This window comes from Sarcophilus harrisii, chromosome 4, assembly GCF_902635505.1.
Source record: "Sarcophilus harrisii chromosome 4, mSarHar1.11, whole genome shotgun sequence".
Taxonomy (NCBI): Eukaryota; Metazoa; Chordata; class Mammalia; order Dasyuromorphia; family Dasyuridae; genus Sarcophilus; species Sarcophilus harrisii.
Genome location: NC_045429.1, coordinates 360,213,195 through 360,237,149, shown reverse-complemented (window position 1 = coordinate 360,237,149; position 23,955 = coordinate 360,213,195). Strand labels below are relative to the sequence as shown.

The 23,955-nt window shown below is 34.4% G+C and overlaps 1 protein-coding gene across 1 annotated transcript; it reads right to left on the bottom strand.

Moving 5' to 3' along the window:
• Positions 1-12,031: 12,031 nt before the first annotated feature.
• On the bottom strand, positions 12,032-22,143 carry LOC100915953 (olfactory receptor 10R2-like). Its single transcript, XM_012550224.2, is given in 4 exon segments — positions 12,032-12,997; positions 20,389-20,421; positions 20,424-20,487; positions 22,004-22,143. Coding segments are annotated over 4 exon segments (1,203 nt in total).
• Positions 22,144-23,955: the final 1,812 nt, after the last annotated feature.

Below are 23,955 nucleotides of genomic sequence, written 5' to 3'. Positions count from 1 at the left end.
TGATGGTATGGAAGGATGAGAAAAATTTATTCCAATGGCTATGAAGACAGCAGAAACAGGAGATGATCTGTAGCCTAAGTCTTATCTCTAACCGTGGATCTAAAATCTTAAGAACTATGCTATGATGAGATCTGAAACTCTGAGTAGAACCAAATATTCTCAAAATGGTTCTAAAATCTAGATAAAAGAGACTAATATCCAATTTCCTTTGGTGCTTTTATTAATTCACATGCACAGGTCTTGTTCTGACAACTCAATAAGGAAAATTACCAACAAAGTCCCAAATGGGATCAAAAAAGAGAAGAAAAGTTAGAAAGTCTGTTATGGGGTCTCCAGTGAACAGAGGATTCTAGAAATATCAGGAACTCCACACCTTAGCAAATTTATCCTTCTTCTGTTCTCATACATTATGGCTTTTAGAAGATATGAAAGTGTTCATCTCAGAGTAGCACATTCTTTGGTCCAAGTTCAAAGACTCCTTGATAGGAGTGAGGGAGAAGTAGATGAAGGCTTCTGATCCATCAGAAGCTACAGAAGAGATGGAATCCATAAGTCTGGCGGGAGACATCCTGAGATTGGGCCCAGCTCTAGGTTCCAAAGAAGGATCCTGGTCTTTGAGCTGTGAGGAGGCAGTGGAGAGGAACATCAGAGCGAAGGAATGAAAAATACTATTCTGGGAGTCAGAAGGCATGGGTTTTAGTCTCAGGTGACTTTATCTCTCTGGGATTTATTCTCGTCTAGAAAATGGAGGCAGGTGTATTTTGGGGGAGAGGGAGAATGATTGAATTCTAAGTTCCCTTTTAGTTCAAAATGCAATGAGTATTTATGGATTGTTCCCTGATAGCCTAAAGGACTAAGCCATAGAACAGGAAAGAAGGAGCCATCTCTAAAGTCACTGCCCAAACCTCTGATTATATCTATTCCATGTCAAAAACAGATGTGCAGAGCCTACAGGATGCATTTACATGTTTCCTGAAATGATTATAAATTATAACTCTCTTTTTTTAGGACAAGTAAAATGGAACAATTTACTAATTTTTTCTGAGCCTCAATATTCTCAATTTTAATATAAAGATAATAACACTGTCACTACTCACTTCACAGTGAGAGTTTTAATGGACTTTAGATACAGAAATTATCATAACACTGTCATTTCTAGATCCCAGAATTAGGTATTTGATATAGAGGTCCTGAGAACCAGCCAGTCCCTTGATCTTATCCTCAGAATAAGGGAGAGCAGGAGACTTGGATTATTTCTGAATGTCTCATATAATTCTAATCTTTATGCTTGCAATTCTGTTCATATTGGAGAGCAGAGCCTCCAGAGAGGCAGGAGATTGAGACTACTGGATGTCCTAAGATAGGGCCTTTCTTCAAATCATTCAAGCACTGGATGCTTTTGAAGGATTATGGTTAGGGCATTCTCACTTCATTGCCCTGGGAATTTCCATTCTACACAAATAGGGGCTAGGTTTTCTTGTATGACCTTCTACAGATGGAGTCCATGGAACTCCAGGAAGTAGGGGTAGAGTTGTAGTCCTTTCTCATCATTTTGTTTGGGATTCATTTGGAAAACAGAACAAAGGGAAGTAGAAACATAGTACTAGACAAGGAGAGAGGTAGATTTGGGTTGTAGTCTTAGCTCTGTAACTATGTAACTTCAGGTTAGTCATTTCTTTCCTCTATGCCTCAACTTCTCTATCTGTAAAAAGAAAGGGGTAAACTAGACAACTTTGTTGATTTTGGGACTATCATTTCTCCCCCTGCTTGAACCCCAGCTATTAGTGGAGTTTAATGATATGCACTAGTACATCAAAGAGATAATGTGTTCATGGAGTTGAGCATTTTAGGAGTGAGAGAGTGGGTCAGATTGAGTTAAAAAGGGTGATTTTGTCTACTATTGTTAGTTGGAATCACCCTCCACCCCACCATAGGCACCCTTGCTCCTCAGGCATACCAAAACATAACACGGACACATTCTCTCAATGGGTGCATATATGGTAGCCCCAAAAGCAGTGTTTATATTGTATCAAGGATGTCTCTGTCCCAAGGCAGGAGACATCATCCATCCAGATCAGGCCTTTCCCAGAGGCAAAACCCTTCCTGGCTCAGGGCTTCTGGGAGAGGGACTTGCCACAGTTCAATCCCTGGCAAACCACCTGATCCTCCTTTTTCCCCCAGCCAACATTGCAAACAAAGCCCCCAAAACCTTTGTGGAGCACCTACAGACAACCTGAACACTTGCTTTCTCCATCTATCAGCCTCATGGCAAAGTGTTTTGGGAGGAAAGAGAGAATGAATAAGAAGTGCATGCTGTAAACCTAAAGATCTAGCGACATATTTGTGCCCATTTTTCTTTCCCCTACCACGTCTTCTTTTTTCTTAATAATATTAGGTTTCAATAACAATGTGATTCTAATTTGACAATTGAAAGAGACCTCAGAGATCATCCAGTCTATGAGAGTAGCTGATATTTATAGACAAATTCATATTCATTGCCTCATTTGATCCCCTCAGTCATCTGGAATAGTCATAAACCAGAGCTAGGATTGATAGTTGGAAGAAATGTGAGAAATCGTGTTATTTTTAACCCTCACCTTTTATGGGTAAGGAAACAGACCCAGGAAGTTTAAGGTTCATGCCCCAAATGACATAAGTAGTAACTTTGTCCTCTGTTGCCAAACACAGGGCCTATTTTCTCTTTAAAACCCACAGTCTTTCAAGTAATATGCAGGTCAAATATTTTTTACATCATTTTACAGACTCAGAGAGAAAAATAGCTATTTATAATTGAATATAGCCTGAATATAGGCTATAATTCAATCTTGGTACATCTATGATCATGGGCAAGTCAGAATGCCTCTGGGAGCACTAACAAGACCTCTCAGGGATGCTAGTTAGCATGGTAGATGGAGCAATGTGTCTGGAATCAAGAAGATCTGAGTTCAAATAGATCCTCAGAAATCTGTTGCAAATCATTGTTTCTTTGTCTGCATTATTTTTTTTTCATCTATAAAATGGGGATAATGATAGACCCCATCTCTCAGGATTGTAGTAAGGATTAAGGGAAATACCTGTAAAGCACTTAGCACAGTTCCTGCAACAAAATAGGGACTTAGCAAATATTTCTTTCTTCCTTCCTTCCAAGTGTTATATAGCTAGGGAGTGTTTAAAACTGTGCTTGGTCTACTATACCACAACTAGTTGGCTGTTTTGAGGATCATATGTAAAACACTAGGCACTGGGTAGGTATTTAAATTTTTTTCTTTCTTGCCCTCTAATTGCCTTCCTAATTAATAAAATGAAAAGACTGATTAGATTCAGAGTTTTTCAGTATGTACTGGAGACCTCACAACCCCTTTCAAAAGGTCTGAGAGGTTCAAACTATTCTCATAATAATACTAAAGTGGTATAATTCTATTATAAATATTGTCCTTTAAGCTATTTGCATAATAATACCAAGATGCTTTAATTTCTATTGTGATAAATATAATGGATATAAGCCATATTTTTAAAAATGCTCTTAAGGAAAGGGACTATTCTTAATTATCTAGGACCATCTGGAAAACTTGTTCTAGGGATGTTTAGCTTGAAGACGAGAAGACTCCATGAAGAAAGGATTACAATCTTTGAACATTTTAAAATCTGTCATATGAAAGAAGTATCAAGCTCATTTTGAAATTCCATTTAAATAAACTACAGGTGTTATTAAGTATTTGGGGAAAGTATCTATGGAAATGAATGAATCTAAATATTAAATATTTTATAGAAATAAAGACAGACAAATAATTGTAGAATAATTATCTGCTCATGGATAGACCAAGACAAAGCATGAAAATGACACAGCCACCTAATGTAATATATTCTATTTAGCATTGTACAAAGTATTGATAGTGAAGAAAGCATTAGTTATTCTTTATCTGATTTCTATGGTAAAGGTTTGCTTTAAGGCTGATGGGTCATCACAGGTGTCTCAAAGATGTGATCCACCTTTCTGTTTTTCCCATTGGGATTCCTTTGAGTCATGGATCCTTGTTAAGGTGATTTTCAGTTGAAAAGGCCATCGTCTACATTGTTGGTGGAACTGTGAATGGATCCAACCATTCTGGAGAGCAGTCTGGAACTATGCTCAAAAAATTATCAAACTGTGCATACTCTTTGATCTAGCAATGTTTCTATTGGGATTATATCCCAAAGAGATCTTAAAGGATGTGCAAAAATGTTTGTGGCAGCCCTCTTTGTAGTGGCAAGAAACTGGAAACTGAGTAATTGCCTGTCAATTGGTGCTTAATAAATTATGGTATATGAATGCTATGGAATACTATTGTATTGTAAGAAATGACCAGCAGGATGATTTCAGAAAGGCTTGGCGAGGCTCAAATGAACTGATGCTAAGTGAAATGAGCAGAACTAGGAGATCAGTATACAAGGAAACAACAAGACTATAGGACAGTTAATTCTGATGGTCATCACTCTCTTCAACAATGAGATGATTCAAACCAGTTCCATCTGTTCAGTGATGAAGAGAGCCATCTACACCCAGAGAGATGACTATGGCATGTGAGTGTGGACCACAACATAATATTCTTACTCTTTTCATTGTTGTGTGCTTGCATTTTGTTTTCTTAGTTTTTCTTTTCCTTCATTCTTGATATGATTTTTCTTGTGCAGCAAGATAATTATAAATACATAAACATATATTGGATTTAATATGTATTTCAATATATGTAATATGTATTAAACTATCTGCCAGCTTAGGGGAGGGGGGAGAGGAAGGTGGGTAAATTTTGGAACAAAAGGTTTTGCAAGGGTCAATGTTGGAAAAATTAACCATGCATGTGTTTTGCAAATAAATTAATTAATTAATTAAAAGAAAAAGAAAAGGCCATCATCTCTGTTTTGAAGTTTAAGAGAATTATTGATTATTCTCTTCTGGACCTTTGGCCTAGATATTACTTTGATAACTCCGGAGTCTTCTGGATTTTCATCCCCCAGGCTGTTCTTGAAGGGCTGAAATGGAAGTATCTGGAGGTCTGATTTCTTCCTGGGTTTCTCCCAAGTTTTGACAGGTAGCCTAGGAGCAATGAGGACAGCAATTTGAGATTTTACATCTGACACCTCCTTCTTTGCATGCTGCACCTCAGTGGTTGTCAAGGTCACTCTGTCCTCCAGCTGAAGAAATTCCTCCAATGAAGAAATTCAATAAGAAAAAATAGAAAGGAAAGGTACTAGATTTTAAACTATGCTGCAAAGCAGTAATCACGAAGTTATTTGGTTGATAAAGAAAAGATAAATTAGTAGAATAGAATACATACTTGATGTATAAAAGCAACAAAATAGTATCCAACAAATTCAAAGACCACAATTATTTGAGTAAAGATTCACTATTTAACAAAACCTTCTTGGAAAATCTAACAGAAGTCTGACATAAACAATGTTTAGACTAACATGTTACATCATATACAATACACAAAATTTTGATATATGACCTACATATAAAAAGTTACATTATAAAGAAATTAGAGAAGCAAGAAAAAATTTTCCCTTTGAATCTGTGAACAGAGGAAATATTCAAGACTAAACCAACTTTAGAAAACATTAGAAAAATTAAAATGGACATTTTGGAATACTTAATTTTTAAAATTTTGCACAAATTGAAGGCAATTAAAATTGGAAGGAAAACAGGTAATTGGAGGAAATTTTTGTGGCAAGTTTTTCTGATAGTATTCTCAGATATATGAGGAACTAATTCAAATTTGTAACATGAGCCATTCTCCAATAGAAAAAAATGGTCAAAGGATATGACTAGACAATTTTCAAGAAAAAGCCAAGTTATTAGCAATAGTATGAAAAAATGCTCCAAGTTACTTATTATTAGAGAAACATGAATTATAGCATACCTGAACATTATCACATGGGCAAATATGATAAGAGAAAATAATGGCAAATATCAGAGGAGCAGTGGAAAACATGTATATTGATGGTGGAGTTGTGAATTGTTCCAGCCATTCTCAAAAGCAATTTGGAACAATCATTCAAAAGTTACTTAACTGTGACCCAGATTTCCACTAATGGCATATCCATATAAAAAATCAAAGAAAAAGGGAAAAGATGTATATGTACAAAAATATTTAAATAAGCTTTTTTCTAAGTCACTAAAAGCTGGAAAGTAAGGGGTATCTTCCTAATAGGAAATGGTTAAACAAAATGTGGTATGGATGTCCAGGGGGCTGAGCCAACATAATAGAGAGCAGACATGACTTTCCCTGACCTCCTCTAACCTTCTCTCAATCCAACAGTAGATCAAGTCACTAAATTGCTTTTGGAATGACAGAACCCACAAATATTTAGAGTACAACACATTTCCAAAAAAAAGATACTTTGGAAGAATTTAAGAACTTCAGATCTATTTCAAATGGGCAGGGGTGGGGCAGTTTGCCAACCCCAGACCATAGCACAGGGAGACGGGCAAGATGTTGGGGTTGGGAGTCAAAGTGTTCTAGCTTCCACACACAGGAATCTTTTGTGAGCCTCTTGGGTTAATCTGTCCTAGTTGCAAGTGGGTAATCTAGCAGATTTGCTATAACAGACAAATTGTAAACTGCTGAGCCCTGGAAGAACATGAGTCTGACCACAATTACTCAGCACTGAAAGTCTATCAGCAGAACTGCTCTATGGCTAACTAAACCAGTTGTTGCTCCTTTGCATTAAGAGCAAACCTCAATCCTTAAATATATGAGCAAAAAAAAAAAATTCTCACCATGGACAGCTTTTATGGAGAAAGAGAAGATCAGACCTCAAATCCTGAGGTTCCTAAAGGCAAATCAACTCCAGATGAAGCCCCAAAGGGAGATATGAGCTAGTCCCCATTTCGCAAGGCTTTCTTGGAAGATTTCAAAAAGGATCTTAAAAGAGAATTTGAACAAAAATGGGGAAAAGAAATGAAATTTTTGCAAGAGGGTATGGAAAAAGAAAAATAGAAATTATCTGAAGAAAAATATTTTTTAAAAAAGAATTGATGAAATGGGAAAAGCATATACCTCCCTAAAATAAATTTGATGAAATGCCAAAAGGATATAACTCCTTACAAAATAGATATAAAAAATTTGTGAAATGGAATGAACAAAATAATTCAATTGGCTAAATGCAAAAGGAGCTAAAAAGGTAACTGAAGAAAATGATACACTAAAAATTAGAACTGAATAAATGTAAGTGACTAACTCAGTAAGACTTCAAGAATCAGTAAAACAGAGCCAAAAAATGAAAAAAATAGTACCTTGTTGATGGAACTGTGAATAGATCTAGCCATTCTGGAGAACAATTTGGAATTATGCTCAAAAGGTTATCAAATTGTGCATACCCTTTGATCCAGCAGTGTTTCTACTGGCCTTATATCCCAAAGAAATCTTAAAGGAGAGAAAGAGATTAATATGTGCAAAAAATATTTGTGGCAGCCCTTTTTATAGTGGCAAGAAACTGGAAACTGAATGGATGCTCATCAGCTGGAGAATGACTGAATAAGTTATGGTATATGAATGTTAAGGAATTTTACTGTTGTGTAAGAAATCACCAACAGGATGATTTCAGAGAGGCCTGGAGAGACTTAAGGGAATTGATGCTAAGTGAAATAAGCAGAACCAGGAGATCATTGTAAATGGCAACAATAAGATTATACAATAATCAATTCTGTTGGGCATGGCTCTTCTCAACAATGAGATGATTCAGACTAGTTCCTGATCTTGTGATTAAGAGAGCTATTTAAACACAGTGAGAGGAGTGTAGGAACTGAGTGTGATTCACAACATAGCATTTTCACTCTTTTTGATGTTGTTTGCTTGCATTTTATTTTATTTCTCATTTTTGCCCTTTTGACCTGATTTTTCTTGCACAGCAAGATAATTGTATAAATATGTATGCAAATGTTGGATTTACCATATATTTCTACCATGTTTAACACATATTGGATTACTTGCTATTTAGGGGAGGAGTTAGGGGAAGGCTAAGGAAAAATGGAACACAAGATTTTTGCAAGGGTTAATGTTGAAAAATTGTCCATGTGTATGTTTTGAAAATAAAAAGATTTAATAAAAAAAAAAACATTGTTTGGGCTAATATCATATCATATTTTTATGATATGATTTTATCATATGCAATGCATACAGTTTTGATATATAACCTACATATAAAAAGTCACATTATAAAAAAGTTAGAAAAGCAAGAAAAAAAATTACCCTTTGAATCTGTGAACAGAGGGAGTATTCAAAAACAAATAGGCTTTAGAAAAGATCAGAAAAATTAAAGTGGAATACTTAATTTTTTTTCTGAGGCAATGGGGTTCTTTTTTTTTTGGAATACTTAATTTTAAAAATATTTTTTGCACAAATTGAATGCAATTAAAATTGACAGGAAAATGGGTAATTGGGAGAAAATCTATCCAGCAAGTTTCTTTGATAAAGTTCTCAGATAGGTAAGGAATTCAAATTTCTAACAGAGTCATTCTCCAATAGAAAAAATGGTAAAAAGTTATGATCAGGCAATTTTCAAGGAAAAAAAGCCAAGTTATTAACAATGGTATGAAAAAATGCTCCATATCATTTATTATTAGAAGAAACATAAATACCTCAACACTATCAGACAGGAAAGATGATGAGAGAATAATGGCAAATATTGGAGGGGCTTTGGAAAACGATGGTGGAATTGTGAATTGTTTTAGCCATTCTCTAAAGCAATTTAGAACAATCACTCAAAAGTTACTTATTTCACTAATGGCATATCCATATAAGAAATCAAAGAAAAAAGGAAAATATGTGTATGTACAAAAATATCTAAAGAAGCTTTTTTTCAGAGTCACTAGTTTTAGCCAACATTTCCTAACAGGAAATGGCTAAACAAAATGTGGTATATGAATATACTGGAATGTGATTGGACCACAAGAAATGAGGTAAAGGACAATTTCAAATGGAACTAGAATGAACTCATGCAAAGGCATGTGAGTAGAAATAGGAGAGCAAATTATACAATGAAAACCACAGTATGTGAAAAATTTTAGAACTATGTCCAATTCAACAAGACATCATCAGCCTAAAAGGATGAAGATGAGTTATACTTCTCACCTATTGTCACTTAAGAAGCAATGAACTTAAAATGCAGAAAAAGAAGCAATTTTTAGACATGACCAATATGAGAATTTATTTTGCTGTCTTATAAAAGTACATATATGAAGCTTTATTTTTGCTATTAAAAACAAATGAACCTTTGTAAAATGCCATAAGTACCATTTGTCTAAGAGGTAGCTAGGTAACACAGTGGGTAGAATGCTGGGCCTAAAGTTATTCTTTATTCTTTAACATGATTATTAAAAGTTTATAGCTCTTTTAGAAATTGCACATATTATTTGACTCTTCTAGAGATTAGCTAGTACTTTTATGTTTGAATTAGTTTTCAATACATATTTAATACCAAACCTTCATTAGCAATATTTAATATAAAGATTTTTCCTCAATCAATCATTTGGATTTGGTTTCTTCAATAACAATAAATCTGGCTAATCAAGATTATATTTTTTAACTCCTGTGATTATTTCTATCCCACATGAAACAATTTTCTTTTTGATACAAGAGGTTCCAGATCTGGTTCTCCTCAAAATCTTTGTTTTAATTAATGTGACCTTTAATATTCAGGCTGTATGACAATTTTTAATATGTTCTGACATGTGGCAAAAAAATTGAAAATTTAAACCAAAATCTTTTCCAGTTTTCTCAACAGTTGTTAGAAAATTGCCACTTCTTACCAAAGTAATTCACTGAACATTGCTATCATTGAGATTAATTTCTTTTGCCAATTACTCATCTAGTCTTTTTTGCTTTTCTATTTTTTTAATGTGGATCAAATAATTTTGAAGATTATTCAATTATAGTATTATTTGCGGTCTGGAAGTATTATTTCTTCCTCATTTCTACATTTCCCCCTATTAGTTCACTTGCAAATTTAGATCTTTATTTTCTCTAAATTAATGTTTTTATAATTTTCTATTTCTACTAAATATTCCCTTCTTAATTTGGTTGGCAAAATACTAAACTTTTACATTAATTTAGCAAGGATCACCATTTTTATTTTATTTTCATATATAAACTATGGAAACTGAATATTACCCCCCCCCATACAACTTACTTGAATCATCTTTTATTTCATTGAAGAGTATTTTATACTTGCGTCTCTACACGTCTTGAGTATACTATTGTGATTGATTCTCAGATATTTTATTCATTTTTTAAGTTATTTTATAATAAATTTCCTTTCCTATTCTTTCCTGCTGGATATACAGAGATACTTTTCATTTTTATCTTTTTGATTCTTGCTATTTTACTGAATTTCTTTGATGATTAATTAAGGTTTTCATAGTAAATCATCTGTCTTCAATAAATAAGGATTACTGCTTTTCATCTTATATTCATGATTTTAATTTCTTTTCTAATCTTGTTGCTCAGTACTTTGGTTGTTAATCCTTTTATCCTTCAAATATATTTCATGCATGTGTCTGTTTACATGAATGACCCAAAAGAATGTAAGCTCCACCTAGAGAGGATCCATATTTTTTTCTTCTTGGTTGACTGGTTTGTTTTGTCTTTGAATCTCTAGAGCTTAGTATAATGTTTTACTTAAACTAAATGTGATGATTTGGATTTAATTAGATTGAGTGGCAAGTGAAAGGTGGGGGGAGACAGAGAGAGAGAGACAGAGACAGAGAGTTTGTGTGTATGCGTGTGTGTGTGTGTGTGTGTGTGTGTGTATGTGTGTGTGTGTTTGTGTGTTTATGAATAACCAGTCCCAAGATGTCTGGTGTCTTATTATATCAGTGATACAATTCCTACATATCTAAGGTGAGTTTTCCAATAACAGTTAAACCTATGAGGAGAATACCTTTCAAAGATAACTCCACTTATATTTGAGAAATAATATTTTCCTAGAGCCTATAATCCCTTGATATAAGAACATGTTTCACAAGAGAGCTAAATTTTTTTTACTATAGCTTTACATATATATATATATATATATATATATATATATATATATATATATATACATACTTAGGTAATTTTTCAGCATTCACAGTTGCAAAACTTTTTGTTCCAATTTTTTCCCTCCTTCCCCCCACCCCTTCCCCCAGATGGCAGGTTGACCAATACATGTTAAATATGTTAAAGTATAAGTTAGTTAAATACAATATATGTATACATGTCCAAACAATTATTTTGCTGTATAGAGAGTCGGACTTTGAAATAATGTATAATTAACCTTTGAAGGAAATAAAAAATGCAGGTGGACAAAAATAGAGGGATTGGGAATTCTATGTAGTGGTTCATAGTCATCTCCCAGAGTTCTTTCACTGGATGTAGCTGGTTCAGTTCATTACTGCTCTATTGGAACTGATTTGGTTCATCTCATTGTTGAGGTGGGCCATGTCCATCAGAATTGATCATCATATGGTATTGTTGTTGAAATAAATAATGATCTTCTAGTGCTGCTCATTTCACTCAGCATCAGTTCATGTAAGTCTCTCCAGGTCTTTCTGAAATTCTCCTGCTGGTCATTTCTTAAAGAACAATAATATTCCATAATATTCATATATACAATTTATTCAGCCATTTCTCAATTGATGGGCATCCACTCAGTTTCCAGTTTCTAGCCACTACAAAGAGGGCTGCCACAAACATTCTTGCACATACAGGTCCCTTTCCCTTTTTTAAAATAAGAGCTAAAATTTAACAATCAGTTCCTAAAAGATCATGCTTAGACCTTTTTGAGCTTTGTGGAGGGATTCAATGGTTGAATATATTTCTTCCCATATTAGCTCTAACAACATATGGTGATCTTTTCCCTATTATTTGATCCTCACTGTAGTAGGTAGTCATAAAAAAAAAAATCCTACACAGGTTTAAGAAGCATCAAGACCAGATAATAGCACATGAACCCTAGCTAGGTCTACACCAATAGCATTTATATATTTGTATACAGTTCTGAAATATCTAAATTATATGTTTTTAGGAGAAAGTCCTCTCCAATTTATCACCTTCCGAATGGCCATCTGAACATCCTTGTTCCTGAGGCTGTAAACTAAAGGATTCAGTAAGGGAGTTATGACAGTGTAAGTCACTGTCACCAGCCGATCCTTACTAAATGTGTACTTGGATGAAGGCCTCAAGTAGACAAAAGATGCACAGCCATAGTGGACCACAACCACTGTAAGATGAGAGGCACAGGTAGAAAAGGCTTTCTTTTTCCCTTCAGTTGATGGGATCTTCAAGATAGTTCTGACAATGAAACCATAGGAGATACAGATTAAAGTCAAGGGGACTATGAGTACCACAACGCCAAAAATGAATATGATCATCTCATTGATAGAGAAGTCCCCACAAGCGAGATGAATGACAGGTGCCACATCACAGAAGTAGTGATTGATCCTGTTGGAATTACAGAATGGTAGGCTGAAGACCAAAAATATACTTACTAATGAAATCACAAAACCTGTCACAGCACAAGTAGCTGCCATCAACTTGCATATCCCCCAGCTCATGAGAACTGGGTAGCGCAGAGGATAACAGATGGCAGTGAAGCGATCATAACCCATCAAACCCAACAAGAGGGAGTTGTTGATTGCAAAGCCAAGAAAGAAGAACATTTGGGTAGCACAACTGATAAACGATATTGTCCTGAGTACAGATAGGAGGTTGAGGAGCATCTTCGGTAGGATGGTAAAGGTATAAAAGGTCTCAGAAAAAGAAAGGACAGCCAGGAAGAAGTACATCGGGGTATGGAGGCTGTGCTCTAGGCGGACTGTGGTGATAATTGTGATGTTTCCACTCAGGATGAGCAGATAGAGGCAGAGAATGACAGCAAAGAGAACAAACTGCATTTCCTGAAGGTCAGAAAATCCTAGCAATAGGAATTCGGTGACCATGGTGAGATTCTCTATAGGAAGCTGCTTCCAGGGAATGACCTAGAATGAGGAAGGGGGAAAAAGTCTCAGTTCTTTGCACTGAGGAATCTGGGGTTCATTCGTTCATTCTAAATAGCTTTGGTAAATGTTTTGATTCTGGATTTCTTCAATAAATGTTTTTAGAAGTAAAAAAGGAAGAGTGGTTAAAGAAGAGCAGTTCAGATTTGAGGGTAACCAAGACTGTGTTTATGACAGAAATTATTTCAGTTTAATCAGAAAAATTCTGGTCACTTTGTGGAGCATATTCACCCAATATTGGCCAACATTCAGAAAGCCTAAATTATGCCATCAGAACATCAATTGAAACAAACAAGGATGTTTTAATCTTGAAAAGAGAAGGAAGCTTGGTTATTACTAGCATCTGAGGGATTAGTATAACTCTGAAAGCTTAAAGAGCATCTAGTCTATGCTCGTAGGACGGACTCACAGGAATATTTCTTCTAATATTTTTAAGAGGTAGCCATCAATTTTTTTTAACATTTCCAGGGATCAGCATTTCAACATCTGCTTCAACTCACAATGTAGACCATTTCATTTTTGAATAGCTCTAAGTTTTAGGAAGTTCATTCTTAACTATTCTAAAATATCTTCCCATAACTTCAAATTATTAGTAATAGTCCTATCTGCTTACTCTGTGTTGTGTTTTTTCATATCTTTCCTATCCTTGTCAAATGCTTTGGCATCTGATTTCTAAATCAAGTCCTTGAATCTACTGCTTGCTTCATTATCAAGCACATCTACCATTTCTTCAGCATGCCAAAGTTTTGTGAAATTATTTTCATCTATTGCCCACACATTAGTATTCTTCAGCCAGGAAAAACAAAGCCAATTGCATATTAGAGATTTCACTATATTATCCTTCCTCCAATCACTGAGAAAAATATTAACTTGCAATCATCCCAACATGGATCCCTGGGAAGCTTCACTTTTCTTACATATTCCAGATCAGTAACTTTAAATTTTAACTACTGTTTCCTATTTTCAGTTAAAATATCTCCCTGTCCTAAACCAAACAATAATCCCTCATTTCCTTTGGAGTTTCTCTTTGCTAACTTTGACATAGAATTGTGTCAAATAATTTTCAAAAGTTTAAATAAATAATATAAATGAGATCTTCCTAGAAATAGACTTGCAAACTCTTTCTAAGAACAATAATAGATTTTCTTCATCTAGGTAGTGGAGTGAATAGAGTACTGGACCTGGAGTCAAGAAAGCCTGAGTTCAAATCCAGACTCAGACTCTTAATAGCTGTATGACCCTTAAATTCTGTTTGCTGTGTCACTAAAATTGTTTGCTTCAGTTTTCTCCGCAATAAAATGGAATGTATAACCCTATATTAGATTGCTGTCTTGGAAAGGGTGAGGAGTAAGGGGGGGGGGATAAATCTGGAACTCAAAATCTTAAAGAAATGAATGTTGAAATACTATATGATGATCAATTCCAATGGATGGGACTCTCTTCAATAATGAGATGAACCAAATCAGTTCCATTTGTTCAATAATGAATAGAACCAGCTACACCCAGCAAAAGAACTCTGGGAAATGAGTGTGAACTACTACATAGCACTTCCAATCCCTCCAATCCCTCTGTTTTTGTTCACTTGCATTTTTGATTTCCTTCATGTGTTAATTGTACATTATTTCAAAGTCCAATTCTTCTTGTGCAACAAAATAACTGTATGGAGATGTATACATATATTGTATTTAACATGTACTTTATCATATTTAACATGTATTGGTCTACCTGCAGTCTGGGGGAGGGGGTAGAAGGAAGGAGGGGAAAAATTGGAACAAAAGGTTTTACAATTGTCAATGCTGAAAAATTACCCATGCATATATTTTGCAAATAAAAAGTTATTAAAAAAAGAAATGAATGTTGAAAACTTTTTACAAGTAATTTGAAAAATAAATACTATTGACATTAAAAAATACAATGGAATCATGACAGCATTTATATCACTAGGTTGTGATGAAGAACTAGTAAGATATCTTTAAAACATTTAGCACGATGTCTAACAAATAGTAGATGCTTAATAAATGCTTATTCCTTTTCTTCCCCATATAGCAACCATGTTGACTTACCACAGTATTTTATGCTTTAATGAATAAGGATCATTTATGTTTGGAAATTCCTTGTTATATATAGTTTATCACAGTCTACAATTCCCAATGTCTACACTGAATCTATTTATTGGATGACCACAAGAAATCTTAGAGACTATCTGGTAGGCCTGCAAGGTATATTGGTAAAAGCAGTTTACTTATTTTAGCCAGTGGTTTTATACTTTTACTCTCACTTCATACTGATACCATCTTATGCAAGCATTACTCCACATCTGCCCTACAGTTCAGATCTGAGATATTCTCTTGACTGTTCAGATTTCAAAACAATTTAGGACTTCTAAGATGAAAACAAAATTAAAGAAGTAAAAGGAATTAAACTGCATATAACCAGAAGTAAAAACAAAAACAAAAAGCCACCACTAACAAAAAAAACACAAGAACAATCACAAAACCAAAGAAAAATGTGCCTAACATCACACAGGTAGTAAGTGATAGAGCTAAAACTGAAACCTAAGACTGGTCACTCCAAATCTAGCCATCTTTTCTTTCTACTGTGCCAGCACCAAATTTTTGAGATTCAGAAAAATGTAAAATAGAAAAGAATTGAATTATTATATTTTAATTATTCAAGAAAATTGTCCAGAATGTTATAAAAATGAGTTAATAAATATACATCTTTCACTTCACTTCCCAAAATATTTTTTTCTTAAACTATAAGTATGTCCATGACCATTTACTTAGAATAAAATCTAAGGTTCTCTATTACTTCCAAGTAACTCAAAGTAAATTCAGTATTCTCTATCTGACATTTAAAGTCCTTCATAACCTAGCACCTTCCTACCTTTCCAGTCTCCTTATCCATTACTCTCTTGCATGCATCTATGACCTATATTTGCTTCTTTCTTGTTCTTCAGACAAAACATTGCCTTAGTACTGCTTTTTCTTCATGGCTAGGATATATTTCTTCCTCATATCCACTTCACTTTTTTTGACTGTCCTTAAGAGTCAACTCAAATCCTATATTCTGCCAGAAAGAAGCCTTTTTAATCCTCCTCCCTGCTAGTTAGTGGCTTCCCCTCTGAGAAACCTTTTCAGCTACCAGACACACACACACACACACACATACACACACACACAGTATCTACCCAATTACATGCTGCTTCCTCAATTAAAATGTGAACTCTTTAAAGACAAGATCTATTTTGTCTTTTTTTTTTCTCACTTTGTATCTCTAGGACTTAACACAGTACCTGACACATAATAAATATTTAATAAATATTTGTTGACTGAAAAAGAAATTCAATCCAGAAAACTCTTAACCACTGAACTTCATGAAACTTAAAATTCCATTCACAGAATTACATCATCAAACTTCAGAACAACAGCAAACTACAATGAGAAAGAAAAAGCTCATTAGCCAGCAGTAAGATATATAATATATATGTATATGTATGTTTAGGTATAAATATACATACACGTAATACATGTAGGTGGAATCTGCATGTCATAACATCTATCCATAAAGATAACCGAATCTATATTATATAGATTTTAATATATGCTACATATATATACACATAGATATATATTATGTATAAGATACCCATATAGCTTATATATATCAAAATATTAAATGTAAAAAAATAGCTTTATCTCAGTCATGGAAAATTAGAAAATATTTTATCTGTCACATGTATAAAGAATTGATGGCAAAATAAATGGACTTAATATTTGTAATAAAAAAGGATGTCAATAGCAAAATAAATAATGAAAATTTCAAAAAGAAACATTGAAAACCTTATTACAATAAAGTTATCTGATAAAAATCTAACAATAGAGATGATAAAAAATTTTATAAAATAATTTCTCCATGGATAAATAGACACAAGATATGAACATGTAATTTTAAAATGTGGAAATATAAATTTCAGTCATTTTAAATTGCTCAAATTGTCTTAAAATCATAAATGTGAATTAAAAAAAACTTTGAAACACTATCTTAAATCCATCAACTGGCCAGACAAAACTTTAAAATGGCAGTAATGAAAGTTGGTAGAATTATGAGGAAACAGGCATTCCATGATATCACATATAGCAAGAGAGAGGAGTATAAATGGAATTTATGATTCCCTTAGTATAGGGAAGAGCTCAATAAAGAAACCTACATCTTACAATTCAGGTTAGTGCATTCTCTGCAATTTCATAATTTCAGAGGATACTGAGAGATTAAGTTATTTGTCTAGGACACAACTATTTATGTGTCAAAGAAAGAATTGAACCCAAGTTTTTGAGACTTTAAGGCAATACAATATACATAGTATAGTAGGATTACAAAAAAGCCATCTTTTTGGAGGGCAATACAACTATATACTGAATTATAAGTTGATCATATACCCCCACATCCAGTGATTTTATTACTAGGACCTGCTAAGGAAGTTAGTAATCTCCTGTATAGGATCTGGGTTTACAATTACTGATTTTGGTGATGCTGCTGGTTATAGTAGTGATACTGCTGGTGTTAACGGTGGTGATATGAGCAATCCCTTTTCTATTTCTGCTCAAAATTCCTTGCTAAAAGAAAATTTCACAGGTTGCTATAGTCAAAATTTCTTCATCCTATATGCAACCTTTTGATTAGAAAGATCTGTCCTCAAATAATAAATATACAGTCCATTACTTAACTTTTACTTGAAGCAGCTCTAACTTCATAGACTTTATCAGAAATTGCCAAACATCCAAGAACACAGGGTCACCTCCAGAATACAATGAAGTATTTTATTTGAGGTGAAGTTAGAAAAGGAAATTATTTAAAAGGGTGAAAAACTCTTATGTGCCCCTAAATATTCTATTTTTAATAATAAAAAATTATCAACTATTAGTATAGTAAAATGTCTGGACAACAGTTGAAAAACTCATGTTTTAAGATAATTAACTGTTATTGTACCATTAAAATGACAAATAGAATGTAGGTAAATACAATAAGATTTATGCACCTGAATTATTGCAATAGCCTGCTATAGTTGGTCTGCTTGCCTCAAGTCTTTCCCTCCCCCATGCTCCAATCCATCTTCGAAATAGCTAAAAAAAAGAAAAAAAATTCCTAAAGCACAAATCCAACCATCTCACTCCCCTATTCTATAAATTATAGTGGTTCCCTATTGCTTCCAGGGATAAATACAAAATGTCTGGCATTCAAAATTCTTATTATACTGGCCCTTCCTACATTTCCAGTCTACTTATGCTACACCCTCCACCCTTTTTCTCTCTTTCTTTCTTCCCCACTCCCACAAAAAACAAACAAACAAACACGCAAAGAAACAAAAACCAACTCTTTGATCCAGTAACTCTAACCTCCTATTTCAACTTCACAAATATGACACTATATCTTTTTGCTCTGGGCATTTTCTCTGTCTTCCATGCCTTAAATGCTCTCCCTCCTCAACTTCTACTACCAAGTTCCCTGCCTTCTTTTAAGTTTCAACTAAAATCTCATCTTTTACAGTAAATATTTTCAAACCCTCTTAACTCTAGTATTTTCCTTCTATTAATTGCTTTCTATTTATCCTATGTATATCTTGTTTATATATATTTTTTGCAGATTGTCTCCCCCCTTTTTAAGCTTTTCAAAGGCAAGGACTGTCTTTTGCCTTTTTTTGTATCCCACATATTTGTCACATTATTAATGTATGCTGAGCAATTGATACTCTACTAGTTTATTTAAAGGGCTTCGTATAATTGGCTTTGAATTCACTTAAAAGATGTTTTAAAAATAAAAATTCTTTCTTTTTGTTGAGACTCTCCTACAGTTTTGGGTCAATGTTTAGCAAAATTCTGAACCGTCTCATGTTTGATGTCCTTACCCCTTTATAATCTATTTTTTAGCTCCATCTTTCCATAGTTATAACTGTGATTTCATTTAAATACATATGTCCTGGATGAAGAAGTTATTATCTCTACCAATATAGATAACCTCCCTCTCTATAACATTCTGTCTCGGTGTATATTTTTGGATAGTCACCTAGCAGTGAGAGATTGAGTTGGCCAAGGTTGACCAACCAGTTAGCATGAGAAGAGGGATTTTATCTCCAGTCTTCCAGAATCAGAGCTCTATATCTACTGTGCTATAGAGGACAATAAATAAAAAAAAACAACTCTGTAAATACTGTAAATTGATCCTATTATTACTTTTCTAGGTTTTCCTTTTCTCACCAATATGAGAAACATTCACATTAGGATGGTTTTTATAAGGAGGCTCACAAGAATAAATTTCTTTTCCAGCTTTATTCATTAATCAGAATTGAGAAGCATATATCTTTTCCTAGTGAGACCCAGAATTGATTATTCCACGTATCAGTCAGATATTGTATTAAGACTTACTAAAAAAAAAAAAAAAAAAAAAAAAAAAAAAAAAAAAGAAGAAGATATAATGGCATTCTTTAATGCTAATCTGGAACAAGCAGATGAATTTGAATCTAGGTCTGCTGTGTGACCTTGAATAAATCTCTAACTCCCTACCTGGGTTTCTCCCTTTACAAAATAAGGATTGCACTAAATAATCTCGATAGTAGCTTCCATTTTTCCAGTTTATCCATTCCTTACCTTGTTTGGTATGCAGAGTGATGAAATCAATCTAAGTTGAAGAACCAAAGACCCTCTCTCTTAGTCTTTCTGAAATAATAGATACAAAACACTTTACATGCTGCATGACACATAGTAGGTATTTAATAATTGCTTCTTCTCTTTTTTCATCTTTTCCCCTTTCCTTCCTTCCTGTCTTCCTTCTTTCTTTCAATGACCAGTTGCATGTATAAGAGATATATCTATTAAAGTAGACCATATACTCTCTAGGAATAGGGAATAGGTTTTGTATTCTCTTTGTTTCTCCCATAATTACCCTCAATACTGGATAATAAGAATGTCTTGAACAGATATAGTACTTGACAGATTTTTTCAAAGCACTTTTTAATCCATTAACTAATTGGATTCTTGCAACAATTGTACAAGTTTTTACAACTCAAGTGTTATTTCTCCCAATATATAGATAATGATGTTGAAGTTTTAGAGGATCTTATCTAAGTCACTTGCCAAAGTTTAGACAAATGCTAATAATTAGAATCAGCTTCTCGATTCCCAATTCAATGCTTTTTCCACTTCCATCCCAAACTGAACCAGAGTTATTTGTTGAGTCAGCATGGTCCCACTGTGTTCTGTGCCAAAAGAGGATAAAATCCATACTGCTACTGGATGAGTGATGAAATCACTGACTGAGAAACAGGTTGATGTATCATGTACTATCATGATTTTCCTCAGCCCACTGAGCTCCCTTACCTCATCAGTGATCTGATTCTTCATCTCTGACATTGAGTGTGTGGTGAATTAATTCTTAGATTTATACAGGAAAGTCAGATCCAAGGACAACAAGGTTTTCTGGAATAAAATAGTCATGTTACAAATTTACTTCATTATTATTTTCTTGGACAGTTTTTTTCAATTACACATTAGTGCTCTGAGGCCACTTCCCTTTGTCATTAACAGAATCATAATGAGGGAAGAATTACTAGGGGAAATGAATTTCAAAGAAGCTTGAATAAAACATAGCTTCTCACAAGAACTTAGGAAGTCTTACTAAAAGAGACATGTTTTGAAAAGAGGTTTAAAAGATTAGGGAGAAAGTATGGCATAAGAGATAAAGGTCTGGCCACAAAGTTATGAATGCCAAGCACCACCTTGCAACTATAAATTCCAACTCTCCTTGTGTGAAGGACAAATTGCTTAACTTCTCAGTGACAAAATTGAATGGTCTAAGACTTTAGAGAGCTGTTGATTATTTCCTTCTATGGAGAGAATTTCCACACTGCAATTTCCCCTAAGTTCATATCAGCAACACACACATGCACATTCAAACACACACACACACACACACACACACTTAAGATGTGAGGAAAAAGTTATAATCTTTGACTTAGAAGAGTAATGCAAGTATACAGAGGGGTTGGGAGAAATTTTTGGAGAGAAGAGATTGAGTAATAAAAGAAAGCAATAAGGCATTTTGAATGAGAAATAGATGAGGCAAGTAAAATAATGGGACTTTCAGTTCTCTTCAGTAGAAAAATTTTCAAGGGACTTAAACAGCTAAAAGTAATTAAAATGAAGTGGTAAGCTATTTCTATTGATCATAAAGACCTCACTGACCAGTTCAACATAATTTTGCTATTTTTCCAAGCTGCTTCCTAAAGGTCCCACTCACTAAGCCTTGTACTCATTATCTCCTTTTCCTTCATCCCTTGCTTTCCATTAGCAGCTTGCTTCTGTCTCAGTATCTCACTCCCCCTTCCCCAACTGCTTAATTTATTCCCATGTCTCATCCATAATCCAATCAAGGCAGTTCAATAGACAATAGTTTAGGGAAGAGCCATGAAATGAAATGAATAAAACAACGTTAAGTCATGAAAATAATTTTTCTGTTTATTAGTGATTAGCAAGTCCCAATGTGTTAAGGACCCTAAAATCCTTAAGAAACCTACATCTTTAACTTTATTCTCAGAGAAATAATCTCCACACTTCTAGGGTAAATATGTCTTAGGTCCCCACAAATATAGGTACTTGGTTGTAACCAAGTAACCAAGTAACTTGTAATACAAGTTAGCCACTTAGATATCTCTTAACTTCAGATTTCTCATCCACAAAATAAGGATAATAAATCACCTATTGAGAAGATTGTGATGAAAGTTATGGGGGTATCTTTGGTTTTATCATTACATAAATATGATTTTTCATGAGTATGTCTCCCTTTCTGATCCAGTTCACTCCCAAATGAGATTTCCCAAACTATTCCCACTTTCTGTCTCTTCTGTCTCTCCCTGTCATACTCAGAAATCCTGTAGCTGTGCGCAAGAAACTTAGCTTTTTCTACTGTTCCCCTGTTCTATTCTTCTCACCTCACTCCTGTGCACAGCCCCCAACTAGCTTCCTCTCCAAGGACATTCCTCTAAGCGGTGTCCCAAGGAGTATCTTCAATGTTGTCTTCTTCTTTTTTTTGGTCAACAGTGATTCCTTCATCCTGAGTAGTAATTGTGTCGCCATAACTCTAGGGAGCCATTATTAGCCAGGTCCTTTTTTTTCTTAATGAGTGACTGGAATTCAGTGGGGATTACAAATGAAACTATGAATACCAAAGATATGTGGTCAAATTGGGAAAAGAAAACACTTAGATGGAGAATTTCTTGGCTTCTTCACATAGGCTTCTTTGGTTCTCAGTAGGGACCTGGCGCTTATTGAATACTATGAGTGAAGACAGTAACACGTCTGTGGCACTTTCCTCTAGGAGAGTTTCCTGTTTCCTGATTCCTATTTTCTCAAATTATGAGATCCTGGGTCAAGTTCAGTAAGCCATATCTCCATTTCTCTGCTTCGTCCTAGAATGGTAGTTGAGCATAATGATAGGGCACTGAAGTTGGAATCAGATCTGATCAGCTGGAATCTGATCTCAACATAAGCACTAATTATCTGCGTGAGCCTTAGTTAGCCAATTAACCTCTCTATGTTTCAATTTCCTTAACTGTGAAATTAGAAGTTTGGATTCCATGGCATGGTCACTCCACTCTCTAAATATATGAACCTTTTGTGCTAGAATTGACAGAATTAGAGCCTGAAGAGGTAGTAAAAATGAGCAAGTTGGAAACAGAGAGAAGTGAAGTTTGTCTAAGATTACTTTGCAGAATGTTACCAAAATTTATGTTCAGTTTTATTTCCAACTCCAAGGAGCTAATATATCTCTATGTTGAGGGCAGGGAGGGAGGGAAAAACCTCAAAAAATTGTCTAGATAGGTAGCAGCAGGCAGATTTCCAAAGTGGGCTCAGACATCCTTTAGAAGTAACTATTTTTTACAGCTTCAGCTTCATCTGAGGATGGAGAGGAAGAGCAATAGTACTGCATCTAAGAATACTAATCAGGACTCACAGGCCCACTCATGAAAGAAAACTTTAATGATATTCAAGGGAAGACTGTCTTCAGGAAATAAAAGGTTAAGTATTATGGGCCCTAATAATTTCAGACAGAAAGGTGCAATTCTGAACCACTAGAACCAGATATCCCTTGCAATTGATTAGGGCATCAGAATGTGGGGAAACAATACTATCTGTGAAGTCAGAAATTTTCAGTTAGAGTCTAAACTTTGACATTAACTAGCTTGCTTGACTCTAAATTAGCCACTTAAATATCTCTTAGCTTCAGATTTCTCATCTGCAAAATGAGGATAATAAATCACCTAATGAGAAGATTGTGATGAAAGTTATGTGGGTATATTTGGTTTTATCATTATATAAATATGATTTTTCATGAGCATTATTCTGATCATCAAGGATATTTTTTGTTTGTGTTGGTGTCCTGGGTTTTTACTTCCTATATCACAGATAGAAGCTCAAGCTATCAAAATCCCCATGCATGCCCTCTGGTATGGTTTATTCATGGGTTTCTTTTTTTTTGTCAGATCCCAGGACAGTAACCATTTACCTTGTGACCACCCAGATTTCACAGTCAGGACCTCCTCCCCAAGGAACCATTAACTCACTTTCTGTACCTAGAATCTCAGAGTCTGAAGGTACTTTAGAAGTTAGATAATCCAACCCATATCTTAACAAGAATCCTCACTACAATTCCCCTAAAGTGTAGTCATGTAACATGTACTTACAAAGACATATGAGGGTGGAGGAGTTAAGAGAATAAACCCATTAACTCCTAGAAGTAACCATTTTACTTTTTGGCAGTTCTTTGAGGAAGACTTCTCTCCTCCTCTCATGCTCCCTTAAAATAAGTGCTTTTATCCTTGAAAACAAGGAGAATAGAAAAACAAAACAAAATAAATATGTCTTCAAGAAACTTACATTGTAGAGAGA